The sequence below is a fragment of the Thermobia domestica genome, chromosome 17 (assembly GCF_964235325.1).
Source record: "Thermobia domestica chromosome 17, izTheDome1.hap1.1, whole genome shotgun sequence".
In the NCBI taxonomy this organism is placed as follows: domain Eukaryota; kingdom Metazoa; phylum Arthropoda; class Insecta; order Zygentoma; family Lepismatidae; genus Thermobia; species Thermobia domestica.
The window spans coordinates 165847304-165868944 of record NC_137470.1 but is presented as its reverse complement, the minus strand read 5'-3'; the positions used below and the strand labels follow the sequence as shown (position 1 = coordinate 165868944).

Below are 21641 nucleotides of genomic sequence, written 5' to 3'. Positions count from 1 at the left end.
TGCACTTTTTTTTTTATCGTTGTTGCATGCCTTTGTTTTGTTCGAACATCTTGATTAACTGGAAACTTTTCATTCAACATAGGGCACCATACAGTATGAATCCGAAACGGTTGGTGCAATTAAAAAAAAAAAAAAAAAAAATCACCATTTTACATTAAAAATCATTTATTTCCAACAAACGTCCTCTCTTTTTCATAGCCTTACTCATAACGAAGTTGCTCTATTACCGAGAAATTTTGATGCACCCAGTATAAAAGAGTAAATCCATGTATTCACTCATCAATTTATTTAACAAATTTCCGAAACTATTACGTGTAAAATCTTGAAATTTTGCATAATGATAATGTTGCATTTTAAACTGTTTGCGTTTTAGAAGGTATGGGTTTTAAACCTTTCTTTCAATTTCTTTCAGACTTTCGCAATTCGTCACCATAGAACTTGAAGTTTTGTACAGTCAACGACAAAAATTCTTTCCGTTTGGTAAAATTTATTTTACAATTAACGGTGGTATGGCTGGAACATACAACGGTGGTATGACCGGAACGTACAGAAAATTACATTCGTTTTAATTTACTGAAAACTGTACTCAAATTGTCCTTCCATTCTGAAGTAAGTTACGAAACTAATTTCATCAAACGGAAAGGACATTTGCCGCTGACTGTACAAATTTATTCATCAATTCTTAAGCTGAAGGTAGGACAGAGTTCTACGAAATGTAAATTTACGAGGAGAAAGCGGATTTGGATTGTTTTGGCTAGACTACTGTAAGATAGAAATTTCTGAAATCCGAAATTTAAGACGTCGGAAAACGGGAATAAACCTATTTTCGGACTAGGAATTTGAGATTTTCTAAGACGGACTTTACAGTAATTCTGCTCTGAGGTGTACACAGTTTTACATTATTACAAACGAATAAAGAAACGAACTAACACACTCTGTCTCATCTCTATGTGTGTGTGGGGAGGGGGTTGTTTGCGAATGTGTCAATTGTGAGCCCTCCATTTGATGGAGCATCAAAAAACTGTCGAAAGAAGTAATGGAATGTACCACTCTTTCCGTACCCGAGATATTTGCCCAAAACGTTTTGATTTCGGGAGATTTAAGGAGCCATATCGAAATTTAGAAAAAAATCTTTTAAAGTCCGTTCTGGCAATGCTCATCGAGCATTCTCAACTGTTTTCTTTTGATGTCTAAATAACTTAATTCAACTTAAGTTAGAGGATACTAATCATTTTGCACTTAGTACAAGGAAATAATCACATCTCTAGCAAAGGATTGTTTTCGTTGAACATATTCGCCTAGTCCCTTCAGTTTTCTTCCGTTACGTAAATTTCGACTGGTAGTCTTACACTAGAAGAAACACTCTTAAGTAGTTTTTGCTATTTCAAATAAAAATTCTCATACCTACAGATATCCAAGACAGGTCGATGTACTGTTTCGAGGCTTTCCTCAACTCTTTCTCAGCGCATTTAAAGAAAACCTGTTGCTGCGTAAACGACGTGATGAAGGAAATTCTTTGACAGTGCTGTGGGTTAAAAGTGATAGAAAGAATAAAAAATATGATGCGTAAAAACCCAGAAGAGGCAGAAATTAACCACTTCCAGTTTTATTATTGATCGCCATAGTAGTAAATAGAGGAAAGCAGTTTTCTGTAATCAACTAAGCGTCCCAAAATTTGTTCCATTTTTATTCTAACCTCTCTACTCAAATCAAAACTGACAGAAATCAATCCCTTCCGATTTCATCGTTGATCGTTATAGAGCGAAAACGGTAACAGCGAAAGACGGTTTTCTGTAATTATTTAAGCGTTCCATTTGTACTCTAATCTCTCCACTAAAACCGGAACCACTTCCAGTTTTAAGTTTGATCATTATACGAGGGTGATTCAGACAGTGATGTCTCCAAGCCCATTACTTGGCCAATAGTACTGCAAACATTCTGAACTGTTTGCCATTAATGCACTGATGTTTAAGCTATAGAATGACACTTGTTTCACCTTCCTATCTCTTCTCATTACACAGTAATGGAGCAATTCATGGCATCCAGTGGTGTCGTCCGATTGAAACAGTGGGTTGTCTTTAAATTTCTGACTGTGGAAGATTGTGGCCCAGGAATATTCATCGGCAGTGACGAGTCGTGGATACACCATTATGACCAGAAAACGAAGCGTCAGTCGATAAGAGTACCGCCACACGTCCTCTCCTAAAAAAAAGTTGCCCATCTTGTGGCAAAGTGTTATTGACATTCTGCCTCATCCTGTCTATAGTCCGGATCTTGCGCTCTGCGACTTTTGGATCTTCCCCAAACTTGAGGATCACCTTAAGGGCCAACGCTACAGTTGTGACGCGGAGATGGAAGAAGCAGTTCGGCAATTGTGTCACCAGCAGCTACACAATTCTTCCCGACGACATGAAAATCCTTGTTTCGCGTTGGCCCCATCATTATTCTGTCCACCATAGCGTCTACACAGCATTTTGGTAAGTAATATTCACACTTGTCTCCATAATCATTCATGGATGTGTGTGGTCTTCCGCTCCAGTTTCGTAACGATCGATAATCGGGCACATGTTCATAGGACATTTTCGGTTTATTTTCACATGTAGAGTTACCTCACAAATTATGTGACATTCCTGCTGAATCACCCTGTATATATCATCATCTGCAATCCCTTCTCGACCTCTGCTATTCCCACTTACAAGCTGGAACGGCAGCATGTGCCAATTTAACAGGATGTCACAGGAACTTCTTCATCTACCATATAGAAAGTATCTTGTTTACAACTCTGCTTCCTTGTGTAGCTTGAAATGCTATAGCAATGGTTATAGAACAGATGGATCCTCACTAGTCAATGGGACTATTAATTCTATGGTATTCAGGCTGATACACGATAGCACATTTTGTTCGAACATGCAAGTCACTTTTGTATATACAAAGGTGGATCAATAAATAACGCACATTGTTTTCACGTGACGGTATGCTGATCTTGGATTAAAAATTGAAAATGATGTGCACTGACGAGCTGTAGTCGAAAATTGAAAGGCAGGTACTTTTGCACTGTTGTCGGCAGTCTGATTAGCTGTACCCCTAGCAGCAAAAGCGCGAACTACTGAGTAAAGATGGTGTGTATATTACAATCCTCTACCTGTGAAGAGCAGAGAAGTGCGATTTATTTTGTGCGAATAAAAGAGCAAAACCCGAGTAAATTTTACAGAGAAATGGGGTACCTGTATGGGGAAAATTGTATGCACCGTAGCAACATCTCCAGATTGTGCAAGTTCTTTGAAGAAAGCCGTGTGAACCTTATGAATCTGCGACGTGTCGAGCGTCCAGTAACTGCATCAAGCGATCAGAATATCACGGTCATTGCAGATGTAATTCGTATGACCGGCTAATCCATCTTCGACCATTCAAGCTATCGTCCTTCTGGCCAGATGAAGAAATTCTTGGCCGGTTAATGTTTCAATTTCGATGACAAAGTTAAAGCGATTGTCCACAGATATACTCTCAAAAAACAGACTTCTATGTGCGGGATATTTTGGAACTTATGCCACAAAAGAACTGTGTTGAGCGACTTGGTGGGTATGTTGAAAAGTAACTCTAATATGAACCTTGACTTTGTGTAATTATATTCCTGATGTGTTACCAATTACATATTTTAATACGTAAATTGTTGTGCGCTTATTGATCCACTCTCGTATCATTAAAGAAAAGTACATCGTCTGACAATTAAGTAGTGAGACTGACTTTATTATGTCGAAATAGTAAATGCAATCCGTAAACCAATATGTGCGTTCGAAAAGAGTAATCCCTCCTCTACGATCTGTAGACACAGCATTGTCGCAGCGAAGGCAGCATGAAGCAGAAAGCAAATTTTAAATTGTGCTTAACTGGGTAAAATTGCCACAGACAAATTTGATTTCTGATGCGGAGAGTGTATGAGGATATGGGAATACATAGAAACTTCGACTTCAGAAGTCAAAAGTGAAGACAATGCTCCTGTGTTTCTACGACAGTAAGAATATCATTCGTCATGAATGTGTACCAGAAGATCACAGAGTGAATGTCCAATTTTATTCAAGTGTTTTAGAGCGTTTCGTGAAGAAAATTCTTCGTGTTCGGCCTGAATACTCAGCCCCACGTAACTGGTTTCTGTCCATGACAAGGAACCTGCTCACTGAACAGTACTTGTTCAGAAATATTTGGACAAAAATAAAGTGTGTGTGTTGCAGCACCCCCACCCCCCTATTCTCCAGATTATGTCTCTCTGTGACTATTTTCTGTTCCCGAAACTGAAGTTACCATTAAAAGAACGACTTTTTGACAATGTTGAAGATATCGAAGCAGCTGTGACAACGGCATTACTTAACATTTCACAAATTGAGTTGCAGAAGTGGTTCTATTTCTTTCGTGATCGTGCCACTCGCTGTACTGACGCAGGATGGATGGACTTTGAATAAGAAACAGATATTATTACATTATCTTTGGTCACAATAAAATCAGTCTTACTACCTAATTGTCGGATAGTGTATTTAAAGAATTTACGATAAACACCTCCGTAACTGCTACTAACAAAAAAGAAAATAAATTGGGTACAATTATCTGAAAATATACTTAAAAAATTAGATACTTCATAAGCTCTTTATTTCAGATTTTTAAGGAATATAAGCTTCAAACTCTTTCCTTTAAAACAGCTATAAACTTTCAATGTATATCGAATTAACACTGCGATATAAAAATTAAATTCTGAAATACGCATATACTCGCACTAGTGTAACCTCCTTATTTTATCCTTTTCAAGCAGTTATATAAATCTTACTACTAAGCGAACTTCAATTCTTTCATAAAAAGCTACATATGGACTAAACAAAGCTACATATAGACTAAACAAAGCTTTCCACATATTTACTATAAATATTTTAAAACAAACTGAATTGGATTAAATATTGCGACATTTACAAACAAACTTTTGTTTAGGTACCCTGTAGCGCACATACGTGAATGAAACAATGTGTTTCAGTCTTGTTGAAAGAATTATATGTGATGTTTAAATTTAATCACTAACATGACAATTAAGGAAAAAAAACTAAGCAAATTCTTTCATGAGCTCAGGACATAAATTACTAGGCATTTCTAGCAGTGAATAAAAGAAAGCTGCATATTATACATGTACCATATTACTCAAATCAATTACTATAACGTTTGTGAGAATTTGTAGTGTTTAACCAGCTTAGATATGCTCAATACGTAGGTAAATTTGCTTAAGGTAATGCAATCTTTTACTCAGTATATTCTACATGCAATCTTAGTTTTGCGCTTATTTTACGCAATGTTTCTAAAGGAAGATTTAATTGTTACGACATGAAAATAAAACTTGATATCGCAGTTGTGTTAAATCCTATTCGGACCAACATTTGAACCGATATTTCTTCTGCCTTGTATCCTGGGGAGTTATCTGTTATTTCAAGGGTTTTCTCACAAATTTATAATTCACGAATGTCAAATACTCAATTTTAAGAAGATAGTAACAAAAGGATGTTGATGAGACCCTGCCGAAGTCCGTAGGATTTTACGTAGAAAAGATATCGGTTCAAATTTTGGTAAGAGTAAGATTTAACGCAATGAAAGTATCGTAGTCTAAGTCACGTAAAAATGAAACCACTAACATTAAGTTAATTGCTCTTTTGTAATTTGTTGATTGTGCAAGTATTACTCTCTGTACTTGAAGGTAGTACAAGATCCACCTACTCAAATGATGATACGTCGTTACGCCACATATATGGTATATGTTTCGTCGAAAGGAAGGGCCAATTTATTTATTTTATTTTTTTATTTATTTATTATTATTATTATTTTGTTTAACACAAAATAATTTAGTTGTCTACATGCTGCCGGAAATCGCACTTAAAAATTGGTCTGTTCGATCCATCGTGAGAGACAGAAGAGTATGTATTAAATAGACAAATCATTTTGATGGTATGAACATAAATCTACTAGTTACAAAATTTAACGGTGAGTATTCAACTTTTTGTTACGTAAGATCCAAAGAAAAGCATTTATTCCGTATGTTGAAAATTTGTCTTGCTTTCAAAATATTCGACGTATAATTGTTTCCTCAATGAAAAAAGAAAAATCTACGTTTCAGAACGTATATACCTGGGGTATGTGAAAAGAAAGACCGCGGACTATTAACTCTGCTTACAAAGTTTTTATATTGCGCACTGACTCGAGTAGTTTTCTTGCTAATACACACATTACTTATCAACAACCCTAATGATACCAAAAGAAGGGAAGGTGTTCCACAAACCCCAGCCAGTTGTATTGTAAATAATTCTTTCCTGAATGGAAAAAAAAAATGAAATAATAACATAATCTAAAGGTACGTAAAGAGCTAGATTCTACTGTATTTGTTTCTAAAGGGCTTGTGATTTATTTTATAGAAGCCCAAAAAGTTGGGAGTGGGTTCACTAAGTCCTTCCGCTAGTAATGGAAATCATAATTTTGATCTGACTGAAATCAATTTACATTTAGCTGCAGTGTATAAGTAAAAAGCAAAAAATGTAACAGTCTACGTAAAGTGGAAACAAGGCAGTGTAACTGCAAGACAAAACACAGTACCCAGAAAACACCATGCCAAAACTCTGTTTAATTCACTTGGTTTATTAGGACTCTAGATTTACACTAATTCTGTTAATTTCTCGGCATTTCAATTTTGATTTTGTCTGATTATCTTCAAAAACAAATATTCTATGAACAAAAATGTTAGTCATTTCGTTTAACGATAATAAAACCTTTTAAAATTGGTATTTAAAAATAGTTTTCTTTCATGAGTTCAACAAGTCCTTCCTTTGGAATGCTACTTTTTGAAAATACCTTGGTATCATGAGGGTTAATAGATAGGACGGGTGTTGCTTAGCTATTCTACACAGTGTTAGAAATACTCAAATAATAAAAAGTGAAGTAAAATTATATAAGAATCGCTTGTTTACATTCAATATAAAAAGCACTTACGAATTACTACTTTATAAAAATAATTAACTTGTTTTACATACATATTCCCATGTATTAACATTAATATAAAAATTTCCATGCTGTAAAACAAGTCTACCCTTACTAACCGACTCGATATATGGAACTAATAAATCACAGCCTCTAGTTGTGACCTTCAGTTTATATATATATACTAAATAAAATAAAGCTAGGAGTATTCTTTGGTATTCTCCTTACCTACACATACATACAAGTTTAAAATACAGTAAGATTTCTTGTAATTAGCTACAACGAAGTTCGGCCGTTTAGGGATAAAAATTTTCCCATATAATTAAATATACACGATATATTTCCAGATTTCACCTGTTTGTGTATTTTGTGACAACATCTGTAGAAATTGCGGCATACTAAATTCGTTGATCGTTTTTCTTTTCTTTCGTTTTTTTTTTCAGTTTAGCGTTCACTGTATATCTGAATAACACAGAAACGTAACATAATCCCGTTTTGCGGGAGAGGCCATAGCCGCATACACTTGAACTATCTGTGAACGAAGTTTGCTGGCGCAAGTTCCAAGCGCTCAACACACAAAAGAGCTCAGATGATCTCTCTTGTAATCAATCAGCTGCTTACAGTAAACTATTACATGAAGCGCTCGTTCTGGACTTGCCTGCTCGAGGAAAATCGACGCTGAAAACAGTGCCGTTGTTTAGGTATTACAAGAGATTTTACTGTACATCATCGCCATATTGGACATCCTGTCTTAGTAGTAGATTTCAGACGAAAAATAACAACAATAAAATACTTTTACAAAAACTACATAAACATATCAATGCAAAATACAACAAGGTAGCCGTACGGGTACCCTTGCTTTGATGACAAGAGATTACACAAAACAATTAAAATAATCTTTAAAAATCTCAAATGAATAAAGAAAATGTAAAAATCTAAGCCAACGATCTAAACACTATGACCACCTCTAATATATTAGAATATTTAAAAATTATTACTTTATAAAAACATTAATCTTCAAATTGATTTACATAATATAAATACCACATATACAAGTTTTACAACCAAGATACGATAAAAAGAAGACTTCGGTATAAGAAGTCTCCACGCAAAAGTTTATATAACGAAGCTAAAATATAAAGCATGAAGCAAAAAATACTCACAAATTGCTAATTTCAAAATAACACACAACATGAAAATATATATTTTGCATACACAAATATTAAGTGATAAATATAGACAGTCCCAGAGTTACGTACCTTCATACTCATGTAACAAATTTCAGTTGTAAGTAAAATTTATGAACAGTACTTACATCTGAAGTAAGAACTTGTACTAAATTCCTTAATTCTAGTGATTGAGGCATGACGTAATAAGCTAATTAATTATTGCTGAACTGTTATTAGTGTCTTTTTTTTTCTTTATTTACCATCGGCGTAAAGAATATAACGTTCTTAACCCTATCTAAAAAGCACACTATTCAATTGAGTTTTTCATTGTAGTATTATTAAACAATATTTTTTCGATTTTTTAATACGTGTTTGTTACAAATTTTCGATCATGGAAAAATTTCTACTTCTGCACAGGGTCTTGGAAAAATTTATTTATGTAAGTTGAGGACTATCTGTAATCTTAGTTGAATAAATAACATTTTGATTCAATAAAATCTTATTTAAAAAATTAAATTTAATTAAAATTTGTATTCTATAAACTCAGAAAGGAGGGTAACATTCTGAGAACAATGACTAACCGACTAACATTTTTACTGGGTGTAGTAGAAGTCATAGGTCAACTCCGTTATAAGTTTTCCAATACCTCCTGTTGTCTGGACTCTCCAAATAGTGAAACGCCTTATGTTAAATGAACAAGCAACGTTTCCAGTCAAGCAAGCTACTTGAACGAAACGTAATGGCACCCAAAATGACTCAGAGAATGTGCATATTGTTAAATGAAAGGGAAGCTAGACTGCCTGAAATCGGTTTCCATCAATGTTGAGAGCTCAAGGAAACAAGGTTGCTGAACTGGCACTGTTGCTTATGAATTAAACATTGGGCGCATTACAGGTGAGGAGCTGGTGCGATTGGAAAAAATTCACCGTTTTAGGTTAAATACCACCTATTTCCAATAACATTACTTTGTTTCCATTCTCTCGTATCTTTACTAATAACAGAGTTGGCTTATGGCCTATACTTTTGATACATCCGGTATATAAAATCCTACTTATTGAAACATCTTCCTATAACCATCAACTGTTACACTGATAAAATATGTGATGTTACATATATTATTACACATCCTTTAATATCTTTTCGTAAAACACAAATAAAACTTGTTTCTCTCCCAGTCTTACATGACTTGCCCAATTCCCAAACGTCTTTCACCAATTTGTTAATTTTTTTTCATTGTTTATGATACCTAATTTAAGCTAATTTATCTTAATATATTCCCGAATTTTTTTTTTTTTTTTCATTTTATAAAACTTATTTTGCTTACTTTAAGGTTCAGAAATTATATGAAATAGAGAGAGAGAGAAAAAAAAATTTTAATACAGTTTTGTAAAATGAACAAGAGGCTTTTTGGGAATTGGTCAACTTATATAAGACAATGACTTAACACTTTTGGTAACATACATACACACACACACGCACACACACACACACATATATATATATATATATATATATATATATATATATATATATATATATATATATATAAACAATTTTCTAATAATAAAAATCTTTAAAACTAAGCATATTTAAAACGTATATTATAAAATTAAAATAAGAGAATAAAAGTATGAAGATATTGGCTAAACTTCAATATAGAACTGCCCACCACTGTGATGTTATCGTGAAGCATTACTTCTTAATTAGATGACTTTTAGAAACTGGAATAATGAAATGTTATCCTTTCATCTTGTATGCAAAGATCATCTTAATTTGGACGATGCAAAGAGACCTGTTAAAAAAAAAAATGTTCAAAATTATATCTATTATCATAGTATATGTTAGTTAATATATATTTAGATTTTTTTTTAAGAGGCGGAGAACTTTAAACTGGCAACACTGTTTTCTGTTACAGCTGATATTACAGTTCTTGGTTGTTTGGAGGTTAGTTTGGTTTTGCAATTCATCACGAATAAACTCACGCCGGAGCAACGTTTGCAAATTGTGCAACTTTATTTTGAAATCCATGGTTCAATTCGACAAACTCATCGGGCATTACGTGCATTTTACGGTGCTCATAATCGTCCATCAGAGCAATTAATTAGAGAAACTATGGATCGTTTTTGCAATACGTCGAAACAATAACATCCAGAGAAAGTTACCGTTTGGTGCGCTTTATGGGCCGGTGGAATCATTGGTCCATATGTCTTCAAAAATGATGGTCAGAACGTTACAATCAACAGTGAGAGGTACAGAGACATGATTACTAACTTTTCCGTTCCTTAATTGAAAGATAATGTTGCAGACATTTGGTTTTAGCAAGACGGCGCCACAATTAATTTACTGAGACATCTGACGAACGATTAATTTCACGAAATGGCGTTAACTGGCCACCTCATTCGTGCGATTTGACTCCATTAGATTATTTTCTCTGGGAATATGTAAAGTCGCATGTCTACGCTGAGAAACCAGAAACAATTGAGGACTTGCAAGCCAGCATTCGACGCATTATTGCCGAAACACAATTTGATTTACTACAAACAGTGTGTGAAATTAGGACCTCCAAATTAACGCCATGTACTCGCTAGTCGCGGTGGCTACCTGCCCGAAATCATACTCCAACATTAATGCCATAAAATGATCTGTCAAATAAAACTAATTTCATGGATATTAAAAAGATTTTTCTGTGTTTTATTTCAACATAAAGTTCTCCGCCTCTAAAAAAACGCCCTTTATTTTCATAAAACACCAACAAGACTGTTATTTTTTAAAATTTATTTCCAAGTCTTGCTCAAGATCATAAGGTTACACAACTAAGATCATAAAGTTACGCATACAGTAATACTTCGAAATTACGCAATGGGTGGGTCCGACGAAAATCGCTTCAGTTGAGGTACAACTTTACATACAAATACATATAAATTTTGTTTAATTAGAACCAGGACTCCAATTAAACAAAACTTCTTCGTTGGAGTCTAAGTTTTCTAAAATTTTAGAAACATTTTCAACTGAGTTCAAAAATTCAGTCAAACTTGTAAATTGCCATGTGCTTTGTGGACAACGTGTAACAATCTTGACTTTCGAAGATTACAGAATTATAATCGTACAGCGATACGCGTCCAATGTGTATCACAGCAAGAAACATTTAAGATAGCGGGCATTGTTGCCAAACGAAAAAAATAGCGAGTGACACTATTGCTTAAAAATTTCCAAAACCGCATACCTCCGAGTTTGGACAAGTCGGAGTATTACTGTATTTGTAAATTATTCCACCACTACGCATAAACGTTTTACAAGAAGACTACTGACATCCAGCTCTCATATCCAACTAAGTTTAAAGTTATTGCATATCAACTGAATTAGTTCTCTACCTCACCATGATGAATTTAATCGACCTTCTGAAAACTTTCTACTTTCTAATCTTTAAAATCAGCTGAGAGACATAGATTTGCTAATAATTAATAGGTCTGCTACACACTTAAGAAGCCTAATAGCTAGACGTAAGGACCTTCACTGCAAATCACGGCGAATTAACTACCTGACGAAGCTCCTGATTGTGTTGTATGTATTTGGTGAACACGGTGAAGGAAAACACTTTAGTTTAAGCATCGAGGCTATGAGATGTGGACTTCTAGTTTAAAGTGGAATCCGACAATGCGTTCATTTTTTTTTAAATGTTCTCCCACTCCAAACAAACGCACATGCGCTACCAACTACTCCAGTGGAGAGTCCTACTTTCTTCGTGTCTGCATTTAGGATTTTAATTGTAGGTTGTTTTTTTTTAAACAATATTCTTCATTGACAAGACAGATCATAGCTATTTTACTTGGAAACTACCTATATCATGATCACTAGCAACGTGAGTTTGGGCATTGTACCTGAAATTATGTCGGTGAAATCAATTTATGCAGAAGCTTTCAGCTATCTTTACCAGGACATGACCGATCTTAGCTATCTCATTCTGAACCTAATTAAACTGACATCTTGGTAATTCTATGTCAGTCTTGCAGACATCAATACTAATTTGTCAGGGTTCCTTCTGATCTCGAGAAATCTATTTCCCTGACTTTCCCTGATCTTTAACAGGAAATTCCCTGACTTTCATGACAGGTGTCGGATGACATTGACATATAAATAAGGAATAAATAACGGTGAATATTTATATATGAGAACATTTATTCTATAGAGACAAATAGTAATCAATTTTTCATACGTACATTCCACTTGCCTTCCGTAGAAACCGGAGCAACGTCCCATATAATGGTTGCTAAGCTGAAATTGGTGTAATAAAAAAAAAAAAAAAAAACATATAATTAATGTTAGAAAAATATATTTTATAAAATTTCCCTGATTTCCAGTTTTTTTTCCTGAGCTGCACCATTTTCCCTGACCAGTAGAAATCCTGTATCTCGGTCATGTTAGTCAAGAATATGAATTATCATAACTATCTCCTTTTAAACTTATCTGCGCGATTACCAAACTCGAACCATGCTGGGAAATATAGTTCAGGAATAAATGCGAAGCAAATTCGGGTTCAGCTCAACAAATATACGGGATATACATTGATTTGAGTCAAGCGTTTGACTCAGTAGATTAAAGAAAATGTCAAACACGAGAGTATCTCCTTTGTGCCTAAAATTGAAACAGCAATGAAATTCTTCAAACTTCTCCACTGACTACTGGATTCTTTAAATTTTTATTAATCACTTGCTAACAGTTGAAATCATTCTAAGATGCTATTCTATGTTGATAACTAAGGATCGGATTTCTATGACATGTCATATTATTATCCTGCATCTTTGTACATGTCTAGTTAAATTTAAAAAACACACAAAAAAAATTCCTGACTCTTGTAAACTCGAAAATACTCTTTTTATTGGTCATACAGATGCACATTTGAACGATATTTTAGCCTTAGATCATTTGAACTCGAAACTACGAGGGTTAAGTCGCAACTATTTTCTTTTTCTGCCGAATGGGGGATAACAGGACAGATCAAAGATACACGTTGGAAAATTTATGTCATATAATGTTCAGTGGTCCCACCAGATGGTGTATGTGAGTAGAGCTGGACGGTCTGGGCACACCCCGAAGTTCAGTAGGTGAGCGACAGTGGCCCGGAATGGAGGTCACGAAAAGAGAACACCGTGTGGATGAGGATGGGAAGTTCTTCCACGCCCGTGATATTCTTCTGCTGATCTGCAAAGTAAAACACTCATTGTGTGGGAAATGTTTTGCTACCAAACCAGGCACCGTGACAGCATTTCGACGCGAGCTTGCTCACGTTAGCGCTTCGCATGAAGCAGATGCTATTCAACGCCCTCCTTATCGCTTGCAGCGGAACGTGGATAAACTTGGAGACTTCTTCGAAGATTGCTTAACATCCAAAACAATTTCCGAGACCTGTACTGTGTACGATTATAAAGTCTGTGTAAGTAGTTTTGTGTAACCGTTTCTTCATAAGATTATAAACCAATGTTGTCTGGTTGACTGTTTTTCTTGCCTCCCAAGAGGGTCTCTTCATTCAGCCTTTTTCTCTGGTAAGTCTATTCGACGGTCCATGCCATAAGCTTTCCAACGTGTATCTTCGATCTGCCCTGTTGTGACCCATTCGAAAAAAAAAATAGTTACCATGACTTAACCCTCATATATAAAGTATATCTTTGACCATGTATTAAGCGAATTTTTACTTAGTGCTCAGAAATATATTGGCCCTGTGGGTTTTGAAGGAATACTGTACAGTGAAAGGGGTAATGTTTTATGGCCTGTGTCTCTGTCTCCCTTTCTCTCCTCTCCTGTAGTAACACCTTAAGTCCATATTTGCTACATATTTGTGGAAATTTTTTCCATCACATCTGGGGAGGACTTTAATACATGGGGAATGAAAATACTACTGTTAACATACTGATAATTTGCATTGAGTATGATCGGAGATATGATCCCGGGCAAAATTTTTTCTCGGGTCACTCCCTGAAAAAAAAATCATTGGAGCTTCTTTTCAATTTTTCACTGAACTTACTTATATTTTTCGAGTATGAGAAACATTTCACATTAGTTGGGTGCTTTTATTGTCAGAGAACCTGACGCCACTGAGTAAAGTATCAAGACACATAAGTCAAGTGCTCTAGTAGCGTGAAGTAGCGCGGTTCTATGTCATAGTTTAGTCTTATTTCGCCATTTTTGGAGCATAAATGCACGCATCTTTTCAAAGTTGTTAGGTCATAGCATAGAAATCCGAGCCCTACTAATAACACTAAGCTTCTTAGGATAGCAAATAATGCTAGAAGATGACTTGAGAAGAACTATATTAAGGTGGAAAAATAATACTATGAATATAAACTGTTTAAAACGATGTGTGGGTGACACATAGTAATAAATCTCAATACTATGTTAGTATGAAGTATAAGACAATATTTTGAAAAAGATTGATACAATATCGGATCTAGGTATAAAATTTGATAGCTTTTTACGTTTTAAAGAACTTGCCCAGAATATACAGGGTGAACTTGAAAGATATGGACAAACTCCGGGAGGTGACTCATGACATCAAAAGAAGACAAAAAGTCCTCTTCCATGTTTCTAATTCCGCGTCGTGTACGAGTGACAGGGACGCCAACTTGGAATTGACAATCGAATCCTGACAACTGGATTGGAACAGAAAGATGGCACCGCCGAAATCTGGGAGTTCTTTTCGCCGTTGAAGATGAATCTCGCAGTGACAGCCCTCTAACCTCAATCGACTCGGCAACGTGTGATGCTGTCCATGAACAGATCCTTGAGGACAGATGAGTATCAGAAAACAGACAGTGAAAAACTCATGGGAGATGTTGGGATCATGATCAGCAGTGTACTTGACATGCGCAAACTTTCAGCAGAGTGAATGCCTAAATGTCTGAGGAGTGATCAGAACAAATAAGCTGAAGTATCAAACCCAGTTTTGGTCCATTCTAAGACTAGTATTCTTTAATTTTTTGGCCCGATTCGTGACTGCGAATGAAACCTTGCTCCATATCTGCTAGTCTGAGACCAAAGATCAGACAATAGAGTGGCGCTACCCCGAGTCTCAGCGACCGAAGGAGTTCCGCACCCAGAAACCAACAAAGAAGATCATGGCTTCAGTTTTCTGGGATAAAGACCGTACTCTGTTGGTGGACTACTTGCCTCAAACACTACGATCACAGACGACTATTGTGTTAAGTTACTGAACCAGCTGCACGAACCAACCAAGACGAAACGCAGCGGGAAATTGCACAAAGGGTTTCTCATTTTGCATGGCAAATGCCCAGCTCAAGCGACCCACGTTGCGGTTGCCAGATTAAACACCCTGGGATTCCAATTGGTCCACCAACTCCTGTATTTGCCCTCTGATTACATTTATCAAACTTGAAAAAACACCTCAAGGGATATCATTTACAGGACATTCCTGACGTCTATCACGCTCTGGAGAGTTAGTTTCAGGCCCAACTGAAAAAGTTGTACTTACAACGATTAGGGAAGATACAACATTGCTGCACCATGTTTCTCAGTCTCAGAGGAATATTTTCATTAACTGTGTATATCCATTAACTGTGTAATTTCATCATTCTAGCTATACTTTTTGTGGACAAATCCAGGACCTTTTATACGCTCCCTCTTAAGCTGTGTAAAGCACACAACTGACTACATGCTATATTTGGCAGATGAATGAATTCATGCTTATATCTACTTAAAACCTTCTATTGCAGGAGGTTTAGAATTAGCACAGAATAATTTGAAAGTAATTCTTACCTTACGAATTGTATCCTCTTCGTCGATAAGTTCCTCCGCGACCTCTTGGGTGGCCATTCTGACGAAACCGTCGTTCTCCGCGACCTCTTGGGTGGCCACTCTGACGAAACTGTCGTCCTCCGCGACCTCTTGGGTGGCCGCTCTGACGAAACTGTACGTCGACACGGAATGACCTGCGTGACGACACATGAGTTCTACCACTGGCTGTTTCTGAGACATTTTCCTCCTCGCTTGCTTGAATTGACAGTTGTGCAATCATCATTGCAAGGTCACTGGATTGCGGGTTACTCTCCTGTAGCATCATTAGTCGCATTAGCACAAAACTTTGGAGAAGCACTCCCGGAAAACCGAACATTATTACTGGCAACATCTGTGCTCCGGTTGAATAGTTTCGAATCGGAGCTTCATCATAACCAGCCGAAGTGCCTGGCAGGGAATATCTCATTTCTGCTGAAGATGTCGAACTATCCTCCCAAGTCCCAGATTGAGAACGACGATACTGCAGCATTGCTATTTTCATAACAAAACAACGTGTACATGAACAAGAAAATCTAGATCCTGGGATTGATTGTGAAGCCAAAGACTCCTGCTCTGACTCCTGAGGTTCAGGTTGACCGCTTGCCGGACTCCCTGCGCAGCATGGCCATAAACAACTCGCTGAATAATCACCATCTTCAATCTGTGTATCACGAAATTCGTCTGTATTTCTACGACGAAGCTCTGTTTCATTCATTGTTCCCATCGCTCTTCTGTCCTCCTGATTCCAAGCAGAGTCTGCAACGTATGTTCTCCAGTTTCTACCCTCATTAACCATACAAGTAGCTCCATCTTCTGTTTCATCAGAAGCATAATTGCTTAATGACATTGGGTTTCGGACCGTGTCTTCCTGAATAAATGTGTCCCAGTCATCCACTTCCCGTATCAGTGGAGGGAAAGTGTACGTCGATCTGGAAAGCAAAATACTTTGATTGCGATTTCGTTTTGCCTTAAATAAGATCACATCATACAAACGTGAATCATACAATCAAACAAGGGTAAAACGTTCCTTCCTCAAACTACGTTTCTAATACATAAAGGTGAGAAATAAGACGGTATATATATATATATATATATATATATATATATATATATATATACACACCAGATCAGGCAAAAGTACTGCTTAGTTTGCCACCTATCTACTCGGGGTTCAGGACTCGAAAATATTGGGAATCGTTTACTTAACCTTTGGTATTTTTTATTTAATTTGAATGATTTTATGGGCTTTTTTTTTTTTACCTCGTTAGCCTTCAGGTTATTTGGCCGCACAGGAGTGGAACCCTGTAGATACAGTCACATGCTATTATTATTACCCCACAAGTTGACTTCTCAATAAGTTAGGACCATTTCTATAGAACCAACACTGTTCAACATTGACAGTTTCACTACAGCTCACAAAAGAAAGATAAAGCTGTTTTCAGTGGGTACTGAGTATAGCGTTCTTCGAAACAGTGTCACGCCACGCAGTCATCTAGAATGTGACAGACCATCTTGGATTTGTCAACATTTTCAAATACAAGAGTCATCCCAAAAGTAATACCTCCTCTGTTGTAAAACTTAGGATTCGAGAACAAGGGGCACAGTAAGTAAAACCAGAGCCGTGCCGTGGAAAATCAGCGCCCGGGGCGAGAGTATACGACGGTGCCCCCATACATATATTCCTAGCAATTGTTCCTATCTTTTTTTCCTTTTTTCTCCCGAATTTTTCGCCCCCTTACTCTGGCGCCCGGGGCCGTCGCCCCGCTCCCCCCCACGGCACGGCCCTGAGTAAAACAGCGCCCTTCTGTATTTATACAAAAGGAAAATTGATTACACAGTTTTCCACAGTCTTTTATATATTACAATACCTTTATCTTATGACATGACTAATATACAATTTATTGCTATACCAAATCTATTTTTGTGTAAGTGCGCAACCTATTTTCGTTACATTGAATTTTAATAATTTTAAAATTTCCCGATTGTCAGTTGCTCCATTGATAGTTGGTATACTACGAGTGTGATTCAGAAAGTAATGCCTCCAAGGTGATACCTTTGTGTTTGAAGGATAGCAGCGACATAGGTATCAGTGAAAAGCTTACAGTGTCAGCTACAAATGGTGGCATCATTTTTCAACATAGTCCCCGTTACGGGCAACACACTTGCGCCAATGCGAAACAAGATTTCTCATGCCATTGGCGAAGAATTGTAGTGACTGCTGGCGACACATTTGCTGAACTGTTGCTTCCACCTCCGCGTCACAACTGTAGCGTTGGCGCATAAGCAGGGTTTGAAAAAACCCGGGTTTTTTTGAAAAAGCCCAACCCACCTGGGCCCATGTGGGTTTTTTCGGGTATTTTCGGGTTTAATCGGGTTTAATTGGGTTTTTTCGAAATATTTCAATGTCTTTGGGGTAAAAGTGTTAAAATGTGATTTATATTTCAAGATTATCATTGTCACAAATTGCAACAATTTTCTATTCACTGCTGTTTTGAAAAAATGGCCGCCATTTTGAAATTTTACGTCATTTTGAAATTCATAATATATACAGCTAATTTAGTGTGTCTCGCACTTATATTCTAAAAATTTCAACTTAAAACACCGAAAATTGCACTTTGTAGCGTGGATACCCACTTTTTTCTTTAAAGCCACCATTTTGAAATTGTACTTTGGTATGCCGCCAAAATCTATACTGGAAATTTAGTGTGTCTCGTGCTTGTACCCTGAAAATTTAAACTTAAAACATCGAAGGTGGTACCCTGTAGTATGTGTGGTACAGGCAGACGAACGAACAAATGTAGATCGAATCATCCCAGAAGCCTCAGTGACGTTTCCCAAATATGAACACGAAATATATTAATTTAACAGCGTAAAATAAATGGTTTTATTTGAAGGTCACTTTCGATATTTTGTGCGTTTAATTAGGTGAAATTCTCGAGCATTTGTTGCAAGACGTTTCTTTCCAGAAAATTTATTTAAAACAATTAACAAAGATATAATTCATATTTTATAAAGTAAATGTTTCAAAATGTCTTAAATGAAATTAAATATCTTCCAGCGTAAAATAAATAGTTTTATTGTTGAAGTATTCAGTTCCGATGTTTTATGCGTTCAGTTGCGGGGATTTCCCGAGCATCTCTTTCGCGACTTTTTTTTTTCCCTCGAAAATGCAGCTTTCTTTACTGTACATCGAAACTTCCACTAGTACGGAAGTTTGAATTCATCACTTGAAGTAGTAAGTGTTACGCAGTTTTCGGAACTCTGAGCATTAAGCTTCTTAAATTTGACAATTTTTACGCTATTGTTGGTGTTGATTCTAAAGAATGCTTATTTGAAGAGTACCAACAAATAGCTGAAATAAACTGTTATTGTGGGAAAACTAAATTTTACTGAAGAATACTTGTGCTACCATCAAAGGTAAGAAATAATACTAATAGTTTTACTAATGCACTACATATTTACTGGTAGTACCGGCACATATGGCTTTAAACTCGTCAAACGTAGGGGAGACCGGGGCACGTTGTCACAGTTGCAATTCTGAAAAAAGCGAAAACATTAGCGGGCCGGTGCTGCTTTCTTGATTATTCACTAGATGTCACAACTAACTGTACTCGTTTGTAGATGCGCGGGAACAACGGTGCTGCGTCAGTTGAACTTTGTTTTCAGAGCCATTTGTCTGTAGAAGCAAATATTTTTGTGTGTGTTATGTAGGTTACAAATAGAGCTTCAAAATGTGCTATTTTGAATGCGCCTAATCTTGTCGTTTGGTATAGATATTTTGTAAAAAGAGTAATGGCGACGCGTGGGACAAGTTGTCACAAATAAGAAGGGGCATGCTGTCACTGTGCCCCATTTTGTGTTATGTATGATACAAACGATAGGGTTATCTCTGTTTCGCAGACGGTGAGAATATACAAAAGAAAGAAAGAGAGGAAAGAGACCAATGGAAGATCTACTAGTTGCAGCAAGAGCTATGAAAAGAAATAACCCCATATCAATACGTAGGCCTAAAGCTGCTAAAGAATTTCATGTCCACTACAGAACATAGGCGAGATTTTGTGCACGTGTTATGGCGAACTACAGTTCGACCAATGCTCATTTACATTAGGTTACTCTTCATAATACTAGGAAGAATTACTAATATCATACCAAAACAAGCTTCGCACATATAATTTGGACTCACTACAAAAGAGGTTCGCGATTTGGCTTACAACTATGCAAAAGCGCTAGGATTGAAATGCCCAGAGTCGTGAAATGAAAAGGCCATTGCTGGCCCAGACTGGTATCCGGTATTTCTGAAAAGACATGGTGCTCTTGCTATAAGAACTCCCCAAGCAAATAGTTTTGCACCTATAAACAATGTCAACGAAGGTCCAAAGAAGATTACGATTCTTTCTCAGGGGACGACGATACATTGTGTTTAGTTTATGGCGATCCATACAGTGCGAGTATGCATGTAGCGAGAAGTGAATTCAGTGCATTCGATGTACGGAATCGGCCTACGAAAACTGAGGGAAGCAGAACTTGTTTTACGTGTGTATTAACTGTGACTCTGACGAACTCCAGGTATGGTACTTTATAGAAGCAAAAGGATAAACATTTTCAAACTAGTTTGCGGTGCGTACTAACAAAACGCAACTAAACTTCGTAATAATATTTACTCCTCTCCTAGCTATACAGTAGTTCTATCAGAGGAATTCTTTGCAATTCATAAACTACAATCAGAAACAACTTAAATGCAATTGGCTAATTTTGTGTAGGCCTATTGGAGACGTAGGCTATGATTTGATAATTTTGTTATGACCTTTCAGTTTGTAGTTTTGATTCCTCTATGAGTTAGTTCTGTTTTCATGGCATTTTTGGTTTTCCTACAAAGCTTGATGTAACAATAAATATTTTAGGTTGAGAAAATATAAGCTACAGGTTCCTCTACTTTCTTTCCTATTTAACTAATATAGTTTCCCCTTTCATTTAATTATGTTTTGATTCTCTTTCAGACGCTAAGTATTTAATGCTGGTAACATTTATAGTCTTTTTGCATTAGTAATAGTTGCATTAATAATACCTACCAATTTCTGGAAAGTGACACAAGAATAACATGTGACAATTTGCCCCATATATTGTGACAACTTACCCCGCATATGGGGTACATTGTCACAACTGTATTGATCATAAAACATAGAACATAAGTCCAGTTCAGAGCGAGTTACATTGGACAGAGAAATATATGCTATGCACAAGATAACAAAGTATGTGTATACTAAAAATTATAATTTTCGGCCTTACACGAACATCACAAGAAAATAAAACGTGAAAATTAAGACAATGTTCCCCGGTCTCCCCTATGAGGGATAACGTCCCTCGGCATAGCCGAGTCGGTGAGCACACTATTTACGGAAAGTATTTTCTAAAATATAAAATTGCATTGTTTTCAAATAGGCTATAAGCATAATCAATACATTAATTTGCTATATAATTATCTCAAGCTAAGGTAAGGTTTTTAAGAACTTCATAAAGGTCTTATGTAGAATGTTGTTGTATACCTTAACGTGAAAGCATTTAATTCGCCCGAGGAAAGTCCAAAATTTGATAAAAATCACTTTCAATGTGATCAAGTTAGTTGTAGCAATAATATATTAACAAAAAGCTCAAAAACCCAGGTGGGTTTTAAGGTGGGTTTTTTCAGGTGGG

General features: G+C 36.3%; 1 protein-coding gene across 2 annotated transcripts in view; it reads right to left on the bottom strand.

Moving 5' to 3' along the window:
- Positions 1–4628: 4628 nt before the first annotated feature.
- LOC145674472 (uncharacterized) overlaps positions 4629–21641 on the bottom strand; it is a 55551-nt gene continuing 38538 nt past the window's right edge. Inside the window, exons 6-8 of one of the 2 annotated variants that reach the window (XR_014128948.1) lie at positions 15933–16879; positions 12383–12437; positions 4629–9957 (exon numbers count right to left, since the gene is read on the bottom strand). Coding sequence is in view for 1 of the 2 variants with exons in the window: in XM_081744585.1 (XP_081600711.1) it covers positions 15934–16879 (946 nt within the window). In the remaining variant the exon portion in view is untranslated. The remainder of the gene's footprint in view (positions 9958–12382; positions 12438–15932; positions 16880–21641) is intronic. The other variant, XM_081744585.1, reaches the window with a different exon arrangement.